Consider the following 22,140-nt stretch of genomic DNA (forward strand, 5'->3'; position numbering starts at 1 on the left):
CACGGCGCAGTTGAGTTGATTTCTGAGCCTAGGGGACAGCCCTTTGATCCCCACCCCCTAAAGCCTCAGAGCCTCTTTGCCTGGAAACACCGCTGATTGCCAGGGTGGGCAGCAAGGAGGAACAGCTGGGTTATTCTCCTGAGGAGCAAAAACAATGCATTCACTGCTCCTTTGCATGGGGGAGCCAGGAGCTGCTTTCAAATTCATTTTTGCTTTGACATCCGTTCTGTGTTTTTTATTTTATTTTTTATTTTTTTGCTTTAAAAAAACAAAAATCACTGCTTGTTTCTGCTGTGGGCAACTATCACCTGCCTGTTGCCTTCTCTGGATGTTAATAGGGCATTGCCTTCCTGTCTAGCACTGCTGCCTTTGTGAAGGGGGGAGAGAGCAAGGATGGGGCTGCTCGCAAATATGATGCTGCATGCTGGGAATTACCCCTTGTAAAGTTAATGAAATGGAAAATCCCCAATTCACCTCCAAGGCCCCCGAGGAAGAAAGTCGGGGGCAGGCTGCTCTGCTTTCCCCATCCACCCAGCTTATCCCCTTCACCTGGTGGTAACTCACCTGTCCCTTGTGCGTAGCATATGTTTAACCCCTTTATCAAAAGATTAGGTGGCCTGTGGGAGGCTGGTGCTGCTGCTGCGCTGTGCTGGTGCATTAGAAATGCAGAGGGAGAGCTGCTTGCATTGTGAACATGTTCTTTCAAAAGATATAGCACAAGGGAAGAGGGAGAAGCTGGCCTAGCTCCCTCTGTCCCCTTTTTCTCCATGGGGACATGCAACAGCCACCTGGCTTGGTGGAGAGGCCGTGTTGCTGCTGACTTTTCAGGCAGGTTGTGGGCTGCCTTTATGCCCTTCCGTCTCAATACGAGGCAGAGGCGAGCTGCCCTGCTGCTGGGATGGGTTGTGCAGCACTTGGAGAAGTCAAATTGGGGCTCATGGAGGGAACCCAGCATCAGCTTTGCTGAGGAAGGACATCACCATCTGAGCTACCCCCATCCCAGCTGAAAATGGGGAGAAAGTCACGAGCACTCTCCTCCAACCTTCATTCACCTCCAGCTCCAGCCTGCTCTCTTGTGGGAATTTTAATTCCCCAGGATTTTTGACACTTTGCATGCTTTCTGTGAATCTTTTCCAGGCTTCTCACCTGGATTTTTAATCTGTTTGGCTGCAGTTGCTGCTGATGGGAGGGAATGGTTTCTTGGCTGGGCACCCATTTGCAATGAATTTCCCCTAGTCCCCTTAGGGAGGAAGCTGTGCACGTCCCTGCCTGCTGCAAGAATGTGGAATGACTCCAGCCGCTACTGTCAGGGATTTTTTATACACAGGCTTTCTTGTGCCCTGTCTCTTGTGTACATTTCCCTCCAACACAGGCAGCATGAGCCTTCTGGCTTGGGAGCCACTGTCCTGTGGACCATCCCGCACGCTTTGCTGGGATCTCTGGCCACAGTCAGCTCCGTGTGGTCTCATGTTGGCCAGGGGAGTGATTGAACAGCCGGAGAGCCTGTCTGAAGAAGCCCAGCACGTTTTGTGGAGGTAAGATGAAGAGATGACTCAGTTTTAAAGCATGGATGTAGGGAACAAGTTGGAGGCAGCTCTGCAGGACTAACACCGAAGGAGATGGGGTCTGACCGTGACCAATCCAATTGTAATGCCAGCTGGAAAATAACAACTGGGACAACTGAATTGAGGCTGGTTCAGGTGTTGGTGGTCCTGGTACCTTGCAGCAGTATCCCCCATGGATTAGGGACCAGCTATAGTCTTGTAGCATTTCCAGCTATGTTATATTGAGATTGGGTGGGTGGCTTCATGCTTTCATGTAAACAAAAGCTCCTAGCTCCATGGCTTCCTGATATCTTCCCCTCTGGTACCCGTGCCTAAAGAGTCTCAGGCTTTTGGGTCCTAGGTCAGTGCTTGGACTCAAGAAGAGCGTTGTGCAGCTGTTGTGGGGAAGGCAACCCTCAAGCCCTAGCTGAATGTCACAGCCAAGTCTGAGGGCCTTGCTGGCTTATTTCCCCGCTCTGCCCATGCTGTCCTCAGCATGCCCTGGGCAGTAGACCCCAACTCTATTTGCCCACGTGCCCAGGATCCCCTGCAGAGGTGGCTGAGGGGATGGATCATCCGTGTTCCCTGACCTTACACCTTGGGGGCCAAGCATGCCACCCGCTCAGGGGGACTGCAGAAGACATCCAGCTGGGACAAAGCTTGGGGTTCATGTGCCACGGGAAGAGTGTCAAGGGGCGACTGCTGGAGAAGCACCGCAGACTCATGCCTCTCACTCGTACTGCTGCTTGGGTATTTGCAGCACTGAAGAGTTTGGCAGGGAGGTTGCATGCTTTCCACATGAAATGAGGCTGAGACCCAAAGCCCCAAGACAAATGCGGGGCAAGCAGTGCTGCTGGGAGCTCTTTTGTCTAGGTTGGTGACATCTATACTTTGCTTCAGTGCTTCCCTCAAAGCTGGGGATATCCCAGGAGTAAAAGACAGTCTTGGGTCTCTGGAGGTCACTTGACCAATAGCTATTATCACTGCATGCTCACGTGTACAGGGACATCCCCTAGCCATCCACTCAAGGTAGTGCAGGACAGGCTCAGTTCTGCTTTGCTTTTCTGGAAAGCAGCAGCAGCAGCACAACACCGTAAGAGAGGGGAAGGATACTCTTGTAAGAAGTCCAGAGCAGGCAGAGTGCAGACAAGCTCTCAGCCTCCACAGCATCCAGGACGTAGGCGACAATGAGCTGTGTGAAGACCCAGGTCGTGCCACGGTAGAGGAGCTTTGCGACACGGGAGGTGGCCCAGGCGCTGAGGAAGGGATGGATGCGGTAGTCGGCCTCCACCATGACGGCCCAGCACAGGAAACCAAAGACGTGGCCGGGCCGGAGGCCGTGCCACCAGGCGGAGAAGGCGAAAGTGGCGAGGAGCGGCTGGGCTGGGCAGCGCTGGAAGACCAGCCTCCGCAGCCAGCGGGACGTGCTCCTGTTCCAGGTGCGGGTGAAGACAGCCAGGCGGTGCGTGGTCTCCAGCACCCACAGCTCACGGCCTGAAAGGTCTCCCTGCCCTTCCTCCAGCCCAAAGCCTGCCACCTCGAGGAGGGCCTCGTCCAGCACCCACTGTGTGTAGTAGGCCAGCCTGAAGAGCAGGGCTCGCATCCACGCGTGGCACAGGGTGGCCAGGACGGAGCAGCCCTGTACCCGGGGCAGGCAGCCCTCCAGCCCCACACGCAGCCCTTGCAGTGCCAGCGCCCCAAGGCACCTCCATCCAGCAGCCTCCAGGGGCAGGGGGACAGCCCCCAGGGACTCGGCTTGGACCCGAAAGCTGCTGAAGGGCTGCAGGGGGCCTCCGAGGAGGGCTGGGAAATAGAGCAGGTAGCTGGAGAGAGGCAAGGCTTGCTGCAAAAGCCCCTGGCCTGTCTGGAGCAGAACGGTCCCTTCGTGGATGTCCAGGGCCAGAGATGTCGCTTTTTGGGTGAGCAGCATGATGGCAGAGAGGGCAACAGCTGGCCTGAAAGGAGAAAGCAGCGGGGAGAAAGCTGAGGGTGCCTTGGAAGGAGTGTGTGGGCATCAATGCTGTCCCTCCCACCTCCCCACTGCCATCAGCGGGGACCAACGAGCTTGGCTTGGGTGGGCCTCCACCCGTCCAAAATGTCTGGGAAGGTGTAAAGGGAGGGAGGCAGGGCTGGAAGGTTACCTGGCATCCCCTGACTCCAGCGCCAAGCTGCCCAGGCCCAGGTGGCAGAGGGTCTGCCAGCACATCTGGAGGCCAAAGACCCAGTTGTGGACGTGAGCTGGGCTGGCGGAGAGGAGGACGAGCACAGAAGCAGCAGCGGGGATAAGGAGCAACGCGGCATAGCTGCCCATGGCTGTGACTGCAAGGAGACATCCTCCAGCGAGGAGGAATACGTACCTAGAAGAGACCAGATGCCCTCTGACTGGCTTTTTGGGGAAACTGCTGCTTGAGGCGCCAGCCCTGGTGATGGTGGTAGGGCATAGTCTGAGGCAAGCTATACCCAAGCTACCACCATAGCTGCAAAGCAGGGATGGGGTGACTAGGTTGGGTATTGCAGTCCCTACCTGGCCCCTATCTTTGTCACGCCAGAGGCAGTCCCCATTCCCTCCCTGCTCCCTTTGCCCATGCACTCATCCCAGTACACCCCTAAAACCACCTCTTTCAACAGGAGAGTCTGGCCTGGCTGTTTTAGCCTTAGCCACCCTGAACGGGCCTCACTGCACAAAGAGGGGAGCGGGACGGCTCACGTCCGTACCCACATCAGCAGGGAATCGCTACCTTGCATCCCACTGTACTTTTGGCTAGGAGAGACCCAGGAAGCACCCACAGACACAACCTGCCCTTGTCGCAGCAGCAGAGGTGGCAACCACGTACCGAGCAGTTGGAGAGAGCTGCCCTGAGGCACAGAGCTGGTGGAAGAGTGCAGCGAAGGGGAACGCTGCCAGCTGGTACCAGGCTGCAGGGAGAAGGATGAGCAGGTCCGCCCAGCGCATTGAGCACCTTGCTTCTCTGGCTGCCTCTGGCACCTGGAAAACGGGCTGAGCCAAGGGCTCCTCTGTCTCTGCTTTATATCTGGCAGGACCACGTCACAGACAGCAAAAAAAAAAAAAACAGAGCAGAGCCAAGGAAACAGAGGTATCTGCAGGAGGAGGTGCGTGGTTTTTGCGTTCGTCAGTGCTGGCTCCTTGCAGCACCTCTCTCCCAAGGTTTGTGAGCAGGTGGAAAAAGTTAGGGGTTGGCTATTTGCTCTGCCATTTGCTCTGCCAGATGCTTGTGCCGTTACCACGTGCTTTGCAGGCAGTGAGAGTGAGCACTGAGATGTGAGCCTCCTTGGGCTGCCAAATGTGTCATGCTGGGATGCACTTCAGAGCAAAATCCCCAGGTACAGAAGAGGCTTGGCCTCATCTCAGCTCAGTCCTTCATGGAAAGCTGTGGCTCTTTCCCATCTCTGGCCTTGCTTGTCGTGGTGGTGGTGGGGATCTCCTACTGTTTAAATTCCTGGTGACAGAGAGAAGATGGGCTCTGGCACCTCTGCAAAAGGCCAGGGCAGGGTGAGCCCATCAGCCCCAGTACTCAGCCTGAGCCACAGGGCCTTTTCACTTACCAGACATAACGAAATAGTTCTATTCTTCCTGAACGTTTTTTTCTTTGGGAAGATGAAAAACAGAATCACAGACATACTTGAGATCACAGAAATCAGCTGTTGCTGTTAAACTGCACATTGGTTCAGAAATGTGTTGTGTAGAAAAGCAAAATTTCCTCTTTTTGTCAGACCTGAAAGGTGATTTGAAGACTGAGCTCTAGGGTGATCTGAAGACAGTTGCTATTGCTCTCAAAATGCCACTAGTGGTATTTTGTAGCAAAACAGACCACAGGAAAAAAAAAAAAAAAAAAAAGCCCACAAAAACAAAGTCAGTCAGTCTACAAGACTTTGTTCTTCGTTTTACTTTGTGAGATACAGGTAAGAAAATCTAGGTGAATTCAAATGGAAAGCTCATGCTTGTTTTTATTTGTTTGTTTTTGGTTTTTGTTTTATTCCATTGATAGCTGCTTTATTTTAGGCATATGAACAGTGTGATTGTGAAGAGAAATGCCATGGAATTTCCCTCTGTATGAAAAAAAAAATTACTTATTAGAGAGGCAGAAGAAAGGTTTTTGCCTTCCTTGGACAAATGATTAAAAATATTTTAAAATACTGTTTTTCAGTAAAAAAGAGCAAAATTTTTGCTTAATGTTACAGAAAAAATCTGTTCTCAAAAAAAAAAAAAAAAGAAATTTTAATTTTAAAACTTTTGCAAATGTTTCTACTCTTCACAGAGCTTTTCAAGTCACCATGATGTTGGCAAGCCTACCATATTGTTTGGAATGGTTATAAGAAGGCAGGGAGCAAAACCCGATGGAAACAATGACTCAGAGTGAAAACTGCAGGAGAACTGGTGCTTGTAAGGTATATTTTAAGAGGAAGACATTAAATATTTGCAGTTCATATGTGATAGCAATGGAAAAAACTTCTCTCCGCGCCACTCCCGGCATGCATGGCATGCAGCAACAGCCTGGTTTCACAGGACTCATCCTGCCGAATTCATGGAGCCCAGCACTAACTTTGCTGTGTAAATATTTTTCAAGGTCTTTGCAGTGCCTATTTAAGCAATTCGCTGCTATGGTTCTGAAAAAATGTCATTGCTCTTCAAGAAGCAGAAATGAATTTCCACAGTAGCATTGGAAATGTGATGCACAGCTCATGCTGCTTATTTTATAATGTTAGCTGCTGGGCCGTGGAAGTGTGATCTTAAAGTGGGCATGTGAGCCAGAGAGAAACCTGTGAGAGAGCTTTATTTGCTTCATTTGTATGTACTACACAAGCAACAGCCCTGTTCCTGCCTGAGGAATTAATTATTTGACAGAAAGTGGGATGAGCAGTGTCAGAGCAAACTGTGGGCATGACATCTGGGCAGATATGACTCAGACACTATTCCTGGGCTGGTACTCCCAAAGTTCATACCTGCTTTCTTAGTGGAGTATAGTGCTGCTTCAGGAACAGTTTTGGTGGCCTGTTGTAATGCGTCATATACTGATCTTATGCATATTTAAGATATATGTGATACACATATATTAGTTTGCAGGACACGCAGCAAAATGAAAGATAAGAATCAAAGGCAAAGTATATATGTACATATTTTAAATAAAAAAGTCAGAGCAGTGGGTTTAGTCTTTATCCTAGAGAAAAGCACATAAATAGGAAGGAATGCTATTAAAAAAATATAAGGTTTAGGAAGCTTGGACTGAGCTCCTGTCTCCATGTTTCTTTGTGACCTTGGGCAGCCTGGATTTTCCCACCCACAAAACAAGATGATAGTTTCTGTCTCCCGGCAATGTTAAAAAGCAGAATCAACTAGAAACCTTGGGACTTCACATTCGGCTGTGATAAGCAGAACACGAAAGTGCCTAAATAAGAAGGGAATTAAAAAATAAATGCAAGGCTTTATTAAAACAGAAAAATGAAAAAAACCTTTGTTTGCAGGGACTGGTCCCTTACTGGCTTTTTGCTACTTGTTGCCATTACAGATCTGCTGTCTGCTGCCTGTAAATGGCCCGTTGTTGCTTGTGGTAAAGACATTTTTGTCTTCCTGGAAAAAGGGCTGAACCCCAGAAGTTTAAGGATAGTGACGAAGTCTCTTACTGTAGCCATGACCCCAGTCAGAGAGGTCTGAGAAATCTCTCTGCCCCTTGGTGATGTAGCTTTGAGCTAGGTCCCTCTGGCTGGTGACTCCTGCTGCCTGGCTCTAGGTGTACAGGGACATCTGGTCAATAGAGACTTAGTCTGAAGTTAGGGAAATTGGAGAAGATTCAATAGTCTGGTCTGAGCCTGGGTAAAACCCATCTTTTTGAATGGCCTGCACCACTGAGCAAATAGCCTGTCCCTCACACTCAGCTCGATGTGACTGTTAATGAAGTGGGTTTATCCAGAGTCCCAGATGCTAAGGAAGGGTTTGGTGGTGGCTGTCTTCTGCATAAAAGGAGGCTAAGACACACTGTGAATACATTGTTTCCAGACTGTGCTGTATAAATGGACTTTCTGAAGTGGTGATTGTTTTTTTGCCTTGAAAACGTTTTCCTTCAGGTCTACTGTGTTGTCTGGTGTACTTGAATAGAAAAGAGAAAACAATAACAACAACAACAACAAAAAAATACAACAGCTGCTCAGGAAAGGGAGACACAAAGTGGAGGCGATGACTCTAGGGATATTTGGTGCAAGGAGAAGGACCTTGAGGGTCTTCGTGAAATAGTGGTTCAGACTTTAATGGAAGGAGGACTGTCTCTGAGAAAGCTGGTACCCAGCCTTGGCTGTGGAGGAGGAACCAGGCAAGTGGAAGGACTTTTCATAGAGCAGCACTGGGATGTTCAGTCTTGGCAGCAGGTTCACAGGATGAATCATATTTATACTATGCCGTATGCTTGCATGCTTAGCAATTTCTTTAACTTTGCGCAGTGGCATAGCCTTTTGACCATTTTTTGGTGTGAAAGCTTTCCAAGTTAAACACATACTCTGTCCCGTTTCACAACAAATTGCAGACTTGAGGAACTAAGGTCTGGAAAGCAAATGACTATTATACTCTGCAACAAAAGTGACCTTGATGAGGTACACTGCAGAATTCAGGTTCTGTTAGTCCAGTTCCTTGCTGCACATTTTGCGTGAGTGCTGCTGTTTCCACCTGACACCACTGGGTACACAAGCAATGCTGTGTGGACTGCTAGAGAAGCCTATATTTTTTTTTTTTCTTTTGTGTGTGTGTGTTAGAAAGAGTGGTTCCAAGAAAACTTTTGCTTGTGCACACATCAAGATATACTAATGGATGCTCTGTACTCATTTTCATTGACATCTGCAGGAGGCGTTACAAAAACAGAACTACAACAATGACAAAACTGAATCAAACCCCCTTGATACCTCTTTTTTTTTTTTTTTTTTTTTTTTTTTTTTTTTTTTTTTTTCAGTCAGAGTAGCTCATGGAACAGCATAGGCATGCGATCTGCTTGCTGCATGCACACAGAAACTTTAGCAAGACTGTAAGTATATTCAGTTTACTTGCAAACTAACCACAACCCACAGTGTCAGTCATTGCGTCAGGCTCTAAATAAGTCGGACAGCTCGTGTAAGATCTTTCTCTCTGCTCCTGTTCAGTATAGGGATGGCTCCACTGCTTTTGTTTTCTGGGAATGTGATAAGCACAGTGGTGCCTTCTATAAATAAGTCAGTCTTGCTGCTGATGTTGAGCAGGGTAGCGTGTAACTAACCGTGCTGTGGTTCCAGATGGCTGCAAGGTATTTAAAAGAAACCAGTGAAAAATAATACTAAAAATATGCAGTATCATTAAATCAGTAAGCTGCTAAAGTATCTTTCATACTACTTTTAGATCAACAAGATTTTGCGGGAGAGAGGGAAGAAAGAAAGTCATCAGCTAATTTTGCAGTCATTTAGTGTTTGCCAGTAAACTGGAAGAATCTGCAGGCTCATCTGTTATGCATTAGGCAAGATGTTGCCTCAAATCTGTTTTCTCCCAGAGTTCAGGTCTTCTGTGTTTGATGGTAAGTCCTGCAATATCATCATGCACTTTAATTCTGCAACACATGTCTTGTAGTTTCCTCTCTGAGGCTCCTCTCACCTTGCTGTGTGCTCTGTTCAGCAGTACTTCTGTAACTCTTCTTGAAGATGTGCAGGCATTTATTCTGAGGTACCAAGTGCTTGGAGTGCCTGAGGGGTACACTGGCACTCCCTGCCTATATGGAACCCCTTTTCAGTCAAGATTTAAACCCTCTCACAGTTTCTTCAGCTTCAAGGAAAATGGATCCTTGAAAGCTTTGCTTAAAACTGGATGGATATATTCTGAGTATAAAATTGCCAAAGGGCACGTCTGGGGTCATTTCCTAAAGAAGCAGTTCGAGTTCTGAGCAGTACTATTTGATGGAGCAGTGCTGCCCTCAAGTGGCGTTTTTTTGACCCATTTTCCGTGTCGGCACTTTTAAACTGCTGTGCATATGCTCTGAAAAAGGCTTGTGCAGTCACAGTAATTTTTCTACCTTTCGTGAAGTGAAAGCCCGGTTGGGACAGGTGCATTTATCTGAAATGATTGAGAAAGACCTGCCTGATGAACCCTGAGTAAATGCTCTTGCTGGCCTGTGGCTGAAGTTTGGTGTCCTCCAGTGCGAAGCAAACTGTCAGTCACGTTCACGTTGTCTCGACTTTTGGACCTCGACCAGGTGCTAGGCCAAAGTCTATGCATAGTGGTGCTGCTATTACTGGCTTTGCAAGGCTTGTCATTTCTTCCTCCCGGTGGTGATAGCAAAAATGTGTTTGTGTGCAAATTGAATTTGAGAGTAGCCAGCGGGAAGCATTTAAAAGGCTGCCTCAGTGCTCTTATACACTGTTTTAATGTACAGCTGTGACTGCAAACATCTCAACAGCTTTGAGTTCCTGAGTAACTTCTGAAGCACAGACAGCCCTGTACCTTTATAAAGCCTGTTGGCTCAGCATCTACAGTCTGCTTACTTTCACTTTTGCAAATATTTTGCAGTTCTATACTTCCCAGAGTGCTAGTACAGTGGCTCTGTGCTTTGCTAGGGCATTCAGTGGATATGTTAGGCTGAACATGTTCCTCAATACACTTTTGACATGTAAAATAGCATCTAATAGAGGTGGCCCGGAGGCCCATTCTGGCCATGAAAGCAAAATCAATACATAAATCCATCACAGTACACAGAGAAGACTGAGCTGAAATTACATGAGACTGGGCTATTTATAGCTGCAAATCTGGGGTTACAGAGCCTCTGGTGCTTCATAGGGCCCCACACAAATTCTCTTCTCCTCAGTTCCTTTTTACTAAGTCAGGCCTCATATTGGCAAAAGGAAAAAAAAAAACAACCCTGCTTTTAAAGCTTCCAAAGATCTGTAGCATCAGCTCTCCTAGAATATCAGTAAGGAAAGGTAATTGTGAATTTCCTTGAGGTATGTTTTTGATTTTTTTTTCTCAGTGAGACATCAATGGAGCTCATGACACGTTTCCCCTTGAAGCAATAACTAATGGATAAACCTGTACAGTCCTGTACTGTGGAAGACAAACAGGAGAAAAAACAGGCCTTGTTAAACATTTCCTTATCCATCCCTGATTTTTCTTCTGTCTGTCTTCCATATTACAGGATTCACTGACTCTGCTTGATCTTTAAAAGTAGCTCTTCCAGACAGACAAGTGCTTCTCTGTTTCAGGTTTGTAACAGTGACTGTGGCTTCTCTGTGGTTGCAAGACAAGCAAGTCTCTGGCTGTGGTCATTAGACACATAATTTTTCATATAGGTATTGCATCACTTTGACCTGAACAATAAATTTTGCTTTTATTACCATGTTCCACCATCCAGCCTGCTAATGGACTGCTCCCAACAGGAGGGTTGATGTGATCTCTGCAGTTATTTTTCCAGTCAGGGGAGCTGGTATTCCTCAAAGAGGAAAGTTTGTAGCTCCAAGTTGCCACTACAAGTTGTCTGTTGCACCAGTTTAAGCGCTTTACTACTGGAAATTCAAGGGAAGCTGTTGCTGACCAGTGAAGAGATACAAAAAGGCATGCTGGCAGTAAACACTGAGAAAAGTAAGTCATACTCTGAACAACATATTTGCATTCTTCCAAAGAGGAATTGGGTTTACAAAAAAAAAAAAAAAAAAAAAAAAAAAAAGGATAAAAAGAAGAAAAAAAAGAAAAGCCCAAGGTCTCAGGACCGCAGAGAAGTGCCCCACTAAGTAAGGGCACTGGCCACATGGAGACCCAGTGAGACCTGTAAGGGACACAATGTATGTCCCAGCCTCTTCTCTCTTCTCTTTTGAGGTTCAAGTGTTGAGGTCTCTCAAAGCTCATTAAAACTCCACCACCTGGTGTTTTAGCTACTCAGGTTCCCTACTTCCAGTCCCAGAGCAGCATTGGTCGTCTCCCACCATGCTCTCTTGAGTAAAACAGTTAGAGCCAGTGGATTTATCTGGAGACTCCTTGCACGGAGGGTCCTGGGTGGCTCTGGTACTTGTGTCCCCCTCTTTCGTGCTGCCCTTCCCAATGCTGATGTCTTTGGATGGGTGGTTGCAGCTATCTTGTTTTCAGCCCCATTAATCAGTGATAGTTGGTAACCCCATGAAGCAGGGGCTTGCCGTGATGGTGGACTCACCCTGTGCTCCAGAGGCCAGGCACCAGCAGTTTTGCTTTAAGTCAAAGCTTGTAGAGGTAGAGAGACCCCCTGTCACTCTCCCTTCTTTACTCCAGCTATGGAGACAAACTGCTGCAGCCTGCCCTGAAGCCCATGGAGATGGCACTGGGACAAGAGGAATCAGGAGGGAAGGATAGCCGGCTCCACCCTAGCCAAGCAAGCCTGTGGACAGAAGAGATGCCAGAGGTGCCAGTTTTCCAGGCCAACTTCATCCAACTTCTCCACCAAACCAGGGAAAAAGGAACCAAGGTGGCCATGGGCAGCAGGAGCAGGAGGCCTGTCTGCCCCCAGCTCTATGCGCCTGACTCACCAAGTCCTTTTCTGATATTTATGGCACAGGCTCCAGCTGAAACTAGGGCTTGAAACCAGGACTAGGCCTATGGAGGAAGCTATACCAAAGGAGATACAGCTCCAAGGGAACTGCAGCCCATGGGTGACCCATGTATGAGCACATATTTACTCAAAGGCTCTGCTGCCCTTGGAGGAAGCAATGTCAGAACAGGTATGAACACAAAGGGATTACAGACCAGGTGCAACCTACACCAGAACAGGAATTGCCCCAAAGAGACTGCAGGACACCGAGAAAGTTGTGTTAGAGCAGAGAAGCAAGAAGAAGCAAAGAGAATCAGAAAATAAACCCTTATGCCCTAATTCCAGCCTTCTGAATTGCCCGCCATCCCTCAGAAAGAAGGGAGGGAGGGTAACATACAGCAAAAAGCAAAGAAGTAGAGAGTAGCAAGGAGGGAGGAGAGGTGTTGGCCTGAGGTTGAGCGTTGGGAAGACATTACCATAAGTGCTAGTGTAATTGTTTTATATCTTCTTTGTTTCTCAATACCCAAACCAGTAATGAAAAGCTTATGGAAATAAATTATTAAATTAAGTGAAATTTCCACAGATTGAGTCTTGCAGCTCTTGAGCTCAGCCACGTCACTTGTACGAAGAGACTGATCCCATTGGAGACTAAACTCTGATCTGGTTCCCCTCAAACTGACCACAGAGATCTCGAGACAAAAGGTATGCAGCTCCGGGGGCCATGCACAGCAGTGAGTGGTGGGGAATAAAGGTCTAGGGCTGCTTTCCAGCCCCTTTCATGGGAAGTTGTGAAGCACCTGGTAGGGGGCAGAGAACATGGTGGGCAGTCTATAGGGTACCGTAGGGGTGAGAGACACCTAGAGGGTGCATCCAGGAGGTTGGGAGAATACAAGGGTTTATGGGGGCACCTAGGGTGGCCATAACCACCCTGGATGGGGTCAGAGGTACCCAAAGGGTACCCAGAGGGGAGTAGGGTCCCAGGGTCCCCCCACAAGCTGATGCTGGAGCCCAGGCCTGTGACACCACCTTTATTGTAAAAACAGCCCCTAAAACAGCCCCTGCCAGAAGCAAGGGGGAATCCACCTCCCCACACATCAGGCCTCATCGGGGGATGCATGGGTGCCAGCAAGGTGCACGGGCAACCCATCCAGGCAGGCAACACGCACGTGGTGCTGGAGCTGCCGGGCCCGGTAGTTGCAAGGGGGCCGGGTGTCCCCACCCCGCAGGCGGCAGGCTGTGATGCCCATGGGCGTTGAGGTGCTGTGGATCCCCATAGCATCAGCAGGGTTCTTGCAGGTGGCTACCAGGTCCGCAGGCGGGGCGTGCACGAAGGTGTTGGAGGGCTTGCAAGGCCGCCCTGAGGCCGTCACTTGCCGTCGTGCCAGCATGACCTGGCAGTAGCGGTGCCCCGTGAGCCCGAGTGTCCGGGGATGGTCCACGTGCTGCCGCAGGAACTTCTCATAGCGGGTCTCACCCACCGACCCTGCCACTAATGCCAGCACCAGAACCACGCATAGTGTCCAGCTCGCCATGAGTACCTGTGGTAAGTAGGGTCAGGGCCATTGGGACTGCAGGAGCCATGAGTGAAAAACCCACCCTGGGCACCTGAGTCCCTTGTGGATTTCACTCCCAGACAGCCAGGTCCCTTATAGATCCCCTCCAAATGCATGAGGAAGCCCCCCTCAGACTCCTGGGTCCACTACAGAAGTCCCCTGGACACCTGGGTCATCTGTAGATCCCATCCAGACCCCTGGGTCCCTTACAGAACACCCCACCAGCACTAGGTCCCCTACAGTCCTGCACCCCACAAGTGTCTGGGTCTCCTATGGAACACCCCCCTGGACATATGGGTCCCCTCTCAATTGCCCCTGTGCTTGGACACCTGGATCCCTGCCATAATCCTGCTGTCCCACTGGATGCTTGGGTTCCTTGTGGTTCCCTCCCGCATAAACTTTGGTCCCATATGTATCCCTCACCCTCACCTGTGTGAGTGCCTCAGTTCCCCTTCGGGCTTCAGGGTCTCCTGGTCCCTCCCACCCCCCCGTGCCTTTTTTATACTCGCCCAAGCTGGGCCCAAAAGGCAAGGGGCCAGGAGGAGGGACAGGGCAAAGAGCAAGGTCCGATGTGCGGGGGGAAACCTGGCACCCAGGAGGCCCCACTCCCCTCACATCCCTCCACCCCTCAAGGTCATTAGGTAATCATTAAAGGACCACATGACTGTCCGCAGACATCCCCTCAGCTGCCTCCTGCCCACTTCACCATAGGCAACATATTTTCACCTGGGGCCACAGGTACCAGAAGGGACAGGTCCTTTTGGTGGAGGGGGCAAGATGCACGTGGAATGGTACTATGAAGAACTGGAATGAACAGGAAGACGTGGTTCCTGTGGGGAACCATGACAAGACATTGGGTTTAAGTGGCAAAATTTCGGTAGCAAGTGGGGCTGCATGGCTGGCCTCTGTGAGAGGAGACCAGAAGCTGCCACATGTTAGATAAGAGCCAGCAATAGTCAGCTTGAAAAGGGACCCGCCACTGGCCAAAACCTTGCCACATATACACATGGGAAGATCCCTGAGTTGACCTGGTAGGAAATCAGAGGTGCCTGGGCACAGGGAAAGCAATTAGATTCACCTGCTTTGAACTGAAAGGCACTTGGATACCATTGCTGAACACGAAAAGAGACTTGCAGGTTTTTTGTGGAACAGAGGGGAGTTCAGAGGCATCTCAGCCGAGCCAAAGGGCAATCAGATGACCCTGGGTCAAGCTGAAGGGCACTCAGAGGCCCCTGGGGCTCACAGAAAGACACTTGGAGGATGAAAAAAAGGAATCTGTTACCATTTGGGGTATAAACAAGCCTATTCTAAGGCTCCTGTGCACAAGGTAAGACATCAGGTAAATGCATCAGGTAAAGCAAACAGAAGCCAGCAGCACCCTCGGGCATCCTGCACCCAGCCCAGCAGGCAGCCTGACAGCAGCAGGGCCTGCAGCCCCCCAAACCACTGCTGGTGCCACTGCCACAGCCAGGGTGGGCACTGCCAATGCCAACAGGAGAGCAGTGCAGCATACTGCCACTGGGCTAAGATGCAGCATGGGAAAACCCTGCCGCAGCTGTGGCAATGCTGCCCCATGCTTAACCAGCCGGGCGGGCCCTGAGTGATGCTGCAGCTTTGGTGGCCTCTCCCATACATGTGCTAAAATCACAGCACAAAATAATGCTAAGAAATAAAACCTGTAGCTGTTGAAAACCAGAGTAGCCATTGCTCAGACACTGGCTGGCCATTGGTCTGCTTCTGGGAGGTGGTGAGCGATGGCTCCCCCCTTCAGATTACCTCTCGTGTTCTTTTTCTCTTTCCTTCTCCTCTCCCACTTTCCCAGGGGACATGTGTGCCAGGGGTGGATGTAGACAATACACGCAACCTCCATTGTTTTGTTTCACACACATTATTCACTGGGGAGAAATCCCCCCTGATTCCCTCCCAGAGCCTTCTTGGGAGCCGTGGCTCTCCAGGCAGGTGGAGAAAATGCTATCCTCCTCTTCCGTGTCTTCCACCTTCCTCTTCCTTTTGGCTCTCTGAGTCCTACCAGCTTTTGGGTGGTAGATTTGCAGCTCCCTTAGGTGCTTCTGCATCAGGACAATGTTTCCTTCCATCTGGTGTAATACCTCATAGCTGTTGTATGAGTACCCGCAGTGGCAGCACATCCCTGAGGAAGTTGAGGGTGTCTGGCTCACCTCCTGGAAACAAGATGCCAAAGGGGGCATGATGAATGGGACATGGGCCTTGGGGGGCTAGAGACATCTTCTGAAGATGAGACCCACCTGTGCCTCCCAGGGGTGGCAGGAGGTCCAGGGAAGAACCAGGGCACCTTAGGGAAGAACCAGGGCACCTTTGGGTCCTACTGAGTCCTTCATGACCACATGGGCTGTTACTCCTTGTCCTACCCATTACTGACCCAAAGTCCAAGGCCTGGCAGTCCCAGCAACCTGGCACTGTCTGACCTGCCTGACCCCCATACTCACCTCTCTCTGGCATCTCCTTGCTTTCCTCCATAAGCAAATCCCTACAAGGAAAACCCCACCAAGCAGGCACAGGGCTGGGATGCTCCTATAGAGCACCTCCATGGACAAAAAAGCTCCATCCAGCATGGCCAGGGAGGACCACAGCTGGTCCAGAAGGTAGGGCAGGTAGGAGCACTGGCTGCCCGTGCCAATGCCCTGGTGCTCCAGGTCCTCAGGAGCCACATCCCATATAACTGTGGCCCAGGAGGGCCGGCTGGAACAGCCAGGGCTGCTGGGGAGCTGAGAGGCCATGCAGAGCAGGAAGAGCAAGGAGAGCCCCAGGCTGAGCATTTTGCTGCTCCTGCTCTGGGCGTGATCTCTGACTGTCACCAGCGGCACCGCTGTCTGCACGCTGAGTGGGTGATGGTGCCAGCAGCCCCACAGTGCTGTTGCCAATGGCCCTGCGATGTCACAAGGCCGTCATGGGGCACCCAGCAAGAGGGGAAGGTCTTGGCAGGGAGGCAGACCCTGGGGGGCCAAATTTCTCAGCCAGCTGCTCCTACAGTCACCCCCCTGCTGCGGGTCTGGGTCTGCCTCACCTCTGGGGCCTGGGCCGGAGCCCTTTTGGCAGGGGCTGTGCTCCAAAATGCTCAGTGAGGAGCTGTGCCAGTGCAGGGGCATTGCCAGGCCCCCCAGACCCATGCTCGTCCTTCCGTGCTGTTCCCAGGGGCTGTGGGGCAGCCGTGGCATTGCCTGCAGCACTGGTGGGGTGCTCAGGGGCTTTGGTGGCATAAGCAGGAGCAGATTGCGGGCCCAGCTGGTGACTCCCATACTTGTCAATAGAAATGACACAAATACCATTCTTTATTAAATGGAAGTTTTCATTCCTTATCTTTCTCCGTTTATTGACATAAACTCAAAATAAGTAACTTGCTAGGGCACATTTTTTCATGATACAAGTCTTGTGACTTCAGTGTGTTGCACAGTGGTTAAATTTGGTGTTAGACTGGTGACTGCTTTCTTCTTCACACCTTTTTCACTACTCTGTATATAGCTTTTGTTGTGGTGATGTCAGATAGGGTCATACCATTCGAAAGCACCGGTGAATCTTTCTTTCCCTTGGGAAACTATACATGCTTGATGAGAGGACTTTTATTTTGTGGGAGTGTCGATCTGCTTGAGGCTACGTAGGAAGGCTCTGCAGAGGGATCTGGATAGGCTGGCTGGCTGGGCCGAGGCCAAGTGCATGAGGTTCAACAAGGCCACGTGCAGGGTCCTGCAGTGGGAGCACTGCACCCCAACATAATGCTGTGGGAAGAGTGCTGGAAAGCTGCCTGTCGGAAAAGGACCTGGGGATGTTGGTCGGTAGCCAGCTGAATATCAGACAGCAGTGTGCTGGCTACTATGGGCAGGTGGCCAAGAAGACCAACAGCCTGTTGGCTTGTACCAGAAGTAGCGTGGCCAGCAGGCCCAGGGAAGTGATTGTCCCCCTGTACTCGGCTCTGGTTGCACCTCACCCCGTGTTCAGCTTTGGGCCCCTTACTGCAAGAAAGACATTGAGGTGCTGGAGCATGTCCAAAGAGGGACTGTGAAGCATGGTTTAGTGGTAGACGTGGCAGTACAGTTAATGGTTGGAACTGGCGGTCTTAGAGATCTTTTCCAACCTTATGATTCTGTGATTCCTGTGCCTCTGCTTGGAGCACCTTCCTTCCCTTGGGAGGACTCGTTAGCTCATGCTTTGGTGCAGAGGGACCTCTAGTGTCCATTTGCAGCCCATACTTTGGCCTCACAGTCCATAGCTTGCTATTTCTTTGTCAAAAGGCCTTCCTATGTATCACAGAAGGAGACGAGGTCCCTGTAGTGTTGCAGGAAACAGGCTAGGAAAGACAAGTGCTGTTTGCTCCCCTGTGGGCAAAAGGCAAACCCAATTGTGGAACTGCTTTTGCTCAAGGACCCAGGGGTACTTGGACGATGGGGAACTGCTGTGTGTACCCTGAGTGACTTTCACCTTCATGGATGTAGCTCCAAAAGGAAAGAAAGAACTTTAGTGACTGACCTTTTCCTCTTCTCCCCTCAAGTCTCCTCATTCCTGTGCCTCTGTCTGGAGCTCCTTTGCTCTCTTTGGATGACAGATGAGCTCATCTGCTGGTGCAGAGGGACTTGACTGTGCTTTTGCGGCTTGTGCTTTGGTGTCCCAAGCCTCACAGCATTTCCCTGGTTAATGCTGAGTGCTGCAGGACCTGGGCTGGGCCCTGCCCTGGACAGCATTGCCCCAGCCCTGTCAAAGGGCTGTGTTCTCTGTCTCCACCCTGTTGTTATTTTTCACCACATTGACTTTCTGTGCCTTTTTGTTCACTCCATTCTGCTTCATTTAAATGTATCACATTAAACACTTCTGTTGTCTCAGTAATTTTTTTTTTTCTGCAGCATTTCACTCAACGCCAGTAAGAATCTGTAAAATCACATCCCTAGTGCTACTTTCACAGCACATCTTACCCTGCTATCCTCCCAGCTGTGCTCAGCATTCAGCAGCATGATTTCTTTTAAGCATCGGTTAAAGGTATTGGGAATACAATGAAGATGCTCTTACGTCTTTCCATGCATCTGATCCCTAACACGGGCGTCATTTATCCTACAAGGCAGTCATGTAGCCCTGCGTGTGCTCTCCTTTAGAGGCAGGGGGGGAGATTTAGCACACAACAGCAGAGGACAAGTGAGAATGGAAAGCCTTTCGAGCGCAGATCCCCGTTTCCCAGCTCAGCACCTCCAGGCGGCAGCATCCCGGCTGCTGGGGCTCCCGGCTTTCGCTTTCGCTTTCGTTTCCCGAAAGCCGGGGCTGGCTGGGGCGGGGAGCAGGGATAAAGCAGCTGCCTCGGGCTCAGCCTAGCGGTAGCAGGCTGCTTGCTATCACGGTATGGCCGGGAGAAGGACAAAGCAGCGGCAGCAGCGGCGGCAGCGGGCCGGGAAGCAGAAGCGCAGCCCCAAGCAGCAGCCGGCGGCAGCGGGAGGTGCTGGGGGGGGACCCGGCGGCGTACCGGGGGTGGGGGGACAGGGACCCTGCCAGGAGCCAGGGGACAGGGAGGAGACGGGGGTGATGGGGAGAGATGCCCCTGCCTGGCTGCATGCTGTTGGTTGAGCTGGGGAGGTGAGAAGGGTGGGCGGTGGGACGGCCGAGGTGTGAATTTCGCTGCTTGCAAAATATCTGGCTTCGAGGCAACCTGTGCCCAAGCGTGTGACAGATCTAGGGCAGTCAGATAAATCAGGAAGTGCCTTTTTTTTTTTTTTTTTTTTCCCTTGGATACTCTCCACGGCTGTGCAAAAGTATCCGTGTGCTTCTGCTGCCATGTCAGTGATTGTGTTCAGAGCCTGTATCTGAGAGATGGAGAAGTGTCTTCCAGTGACAGCCAGGGGAGTGGCTGGTGGACAACAAAGTAGTGCATAGGACACTGAAGCCCCAAGTGACATGGGAAAATATTGCCTATGCTTGTTGCTCTTCTTCCCAAGGAGCAGAAACTCTCAGTGAAAGCAGTAGCACACGGAGATACTGGGGAAGGAGCAGAGATGGTTGAGGTGCCTGCTTCCTTAGTGTGACTGCCATGCCTGTCTTTATCTGTGCTGTAGAACAAGTGCAGCTGCAGAGAAAGGAGAAGGCGAAATGTCCAAACTGTGATGAAACACATACACCCCTTTTCTCCTGTGATGGGAAGCTTTCCAAAGACTGGGCTGCATCTTCGGATAACTGCTTTAAGCCAAGGTAAGAAGCTTCCTCAGGGTGAAGGTGTGCATTGCAATGGTTATAGAACATGGCCTCCTCTTCCTAAAGGTAACAGTCAAGAAACTTAGGCATGCTCTTACTGCAAAAAGGAAACAAGAATACTTGCATTCCTAAAACTCAGAACTTTCTCTCTCTCTCTCTTTTTTTTTTTTTTTTTTTTTTTTTTTTTTTTAACCAGCAAGAAATGCTCTGATCTCGAGGGTAACACTAAGATCTGAGCTGTTTGAGATACTGACGGTACAGGTTCCTCTCAGGACTCAGTAAGGATAAATAGATACACCACTTTGCAAATGACATGCGAACTACGTGTGGTTTAGGAAAGCTGTGTGTGAAAGACCCAGGCCCACCTAAACCTCACCACCTTCTGGTTAATCCGTGAGGGTGACCAGCATCTACAAATGATATAGCAGGATATCATTTATGGAATTTGCTCTTAACTTGCCCAGGGATGAGACTGATTCTCTTTCAGCTTCCTCTGTCATGAACCACAATCAAATCAGTTAGTGCAGCTGAAGGAGGCTTGTATAAGAGCAGGGTGAACCAACTGAGAGACGACCGATATTTTTCTATATAAGTACTGCTAAACATCCTAGGACGTGGTGAGCAGAGGATCCTCCTCCTTTTACTTAGTCTCATGGCACAGCATCTGTTTTGATGTGGTATTTTTCCTTATCTTCGTAGGCTGGTGAAAGAACTGGGAAACCAAGAAGTTGTTCAAATAACCTGCGGGGACCATCACTCCATGGCACTGTGCAGAGGTAGTCTCTTTTATGCACACCTCTTCTCCAAATGGGAGTCCCATTTGACAGGCTCGCTCAGAAGGGAGACCTTGAACTGTGTCCAGTAGTTAGTGACACCACCAGTGAGTAATGAGCAGTGGATAGGGGACACAAACTGCTCTCTGTCAGCACTGCCCTTCCTCCCCAGCTCTCGGGGACCTGCAGATCTGTCCTTCCCCAGTTCCTTAGCACTGCCCCTCCTCAAAGGTGCGTTGTGGAGAGCAGACGTGGCAGCCCCACCCTACGCTCACCAGACCTGCACATTTTTAAGTTTGAGTTCTTTGGTTCATAAAAGTATGGCAATAGAGGCAACACCCTGCTTTTGCTCTTGCTGCAGTGAGTCACACAGGCAGCATGGCACTGCCCTGAAGGGGGCAGAAGCAGACAGGGAGATTGGGCTGTTGCTGCTGCTGCACTCCTAGCACTTAGGAGCCAGATCTCTGAAACCAGCACTGATTCTCACTCCCACTCCCAAAGTACAAAGACTCAGGGGAAGCATGACACAGAGCTGTTTTCTTTTGTTCCACGTGTGAAGGAGGTGAGCTCTTTACCTGGGGCCAGAACACCCGTGGACAGCTTGGAGTGGGGAGACAAGTGACACTCACCCCCACACCGCAGCTGGTGAAAGGACTAAAGGGCATCCCACTTGCTCAAATTGCTGCTGGAGGAGCTCACAGCGTTGCTGTGTCACTCTCTGGAGCTGTGTACTCCTGGGGAAAGAACGACTTTGGACAGCTGGGACTTGGACACACGGAAGGTAAGAAAATAAAGCAGTTTGAGAGCAAAGCAATAGAAAGGTATTTTCCTGCTCAGTGAACTTTCTGCACACACAGGAATTGTTCTAGAGTGCCAAATCTCTTTGGAACAGCAGTGGGTGGTAGGGACTTTGGAAGTGAGTATATCTAGATAAGTTTTTTCTTTTGAAGCTATTGCATCCTGACCAGAAAATGCATGAAGGGTCAAGGGATTTAGGTGTTATATATCTACAGATCATTTTGTCATCATTTTATGTGGCCAAGTGGGTAGCCTGGGCTCCTAAAACCATATGTCTCTTTCCAGGCAATCTTGTGTGAAAGAAATTCATTTTATACCTCTTTGCCTTCTTTTATTTTCTGTGAAAATAAGGTGAGAAAATAATTGAAGTCACCCGCTGCCTTCAAACATGGAAGGCAAGAGCAGAGTTGCCTTAGCCAGAAAGAACCTGAAGTTGTTGAATATGTTCAACTCCTTGAAAATCAGATGTTTTGAGGCCAAGTACCTTTTGTCCAACAAACCTGAAAGCGTTGCATTTTGTTTCAGACGTAGTGTAACTGAACAGAGAAAAAACTATGAACCAGACAGAACATTATGAGAAAGAGAATGTTATAGTGGAGGGTAGAAAAAAAACCTTGAAACCAAGTCACAAATATATGAATTGCTGTAAGATAGGACTGTAAAATGAAAAATAAAAATAAAAATTAAAAAAATATAAAAAAAAGTTTCTAAATCTTTATTTCTACACTTCAGTATGCTTTCACTTTATCTATGTTCTATT

The 22,140-nt window shown here is 49.7% G+C and overlaps 3 protein-coding genes across 3 annotated transcripts in view; 1 reads left to right on the forward strand and 2 right to left on the reverse strand.

Annotated features, from left to right (window-relative positions):
• Window positions 1–2,589: 2,589 nt before the first annotated feature.
• On the reverse strand, window positions 2,590–4,576 carry MBOAT4 (membrane bound ghrelin O-acyltransferase MBOAT4; the record flags this gene model as incomplete). Its single annotated transcript, XM_084517979.1, has 3 exons — window positions 4,379–4,576; window positions 3,686–3,901; window positions 2,590–3,499 (listed from the first exon to the last, which is right to left on the reverse strand). Exons 1-3 carry the CDS (start codon window positions 4,495–4,497, stop codon window positions 2,590–2,592), a joined length of 1,245 nt encoding a protein of 414 aa, XP_084374105.1. The 5' UTR covers window positions 4,498–4,576.
• An 8,492-nt stretch (window positions 4,577–13,068) lies between these two features.
• LOC311435530 (ribonuclease CL2) lies at window positions 13,069–14,078 on the reverse strand. The gene is made up of 2 exons (XM_084516634.1): window positions 14,038–14,078; window positions 13,069–13,593 (listed from the first exon to the last, which is right to left on the reverse strand). The coding sequence occupies exon 2, from the start codon at window positions 13,585–13,587 to the stop codon at window positions 13,150–13,152; it is 438 nt and encodes a 145-aa protein (XP_084372760.1). The 5' UTR covers window positions 13,588–13,593; window positions 14,038–14,078; the 3' UTR covers window positions 13,069–13,149.
• Window positions 14,079–18,911: 4,833 nt separating this feature from the next.
• HERC3 (HECT and RLD domain containing E3 ubiquitin protein ligase 3) overlaps window positions 18,912–22,140 on the forward strand; it is a 64,936-nt gene continuing 61,707 nt past the window's right edge. Inside the window, exons 1-4 of the mRNA XM_084517980.1 lie at window positions 18,912–19,060; window positions 19,674–19,806; window positions 20,509–20,585; window positions 21,142–21,363. Of these exons, the coding sequence (XP_084374106.1) occupies window positions 18,967–19,060; window positions 19,674–19,806; window positions 20,509–20,585; window positions 21,142–21,363 (526 nt within the window). The 5' untranslated portion in view covers window positions 18,912–18,966. The remainder of the gene's footprint in view (window positions 19,061–19,673; window positions 19,807–20,508; window positions 20,586–21,141; window positions 21,364–22,140) is intronic.

Source organism: Aythya ferina (genome assembly GCF_964211825.1).
Source record: "Aythya ferina genome assembly, chromosome: 4".
Taxonomy (NCBI): Eukaryota; Metazoa; Chordata; class Aves; order Anseriformes; family Anatidae; genus Aythya; species Aythya ferina.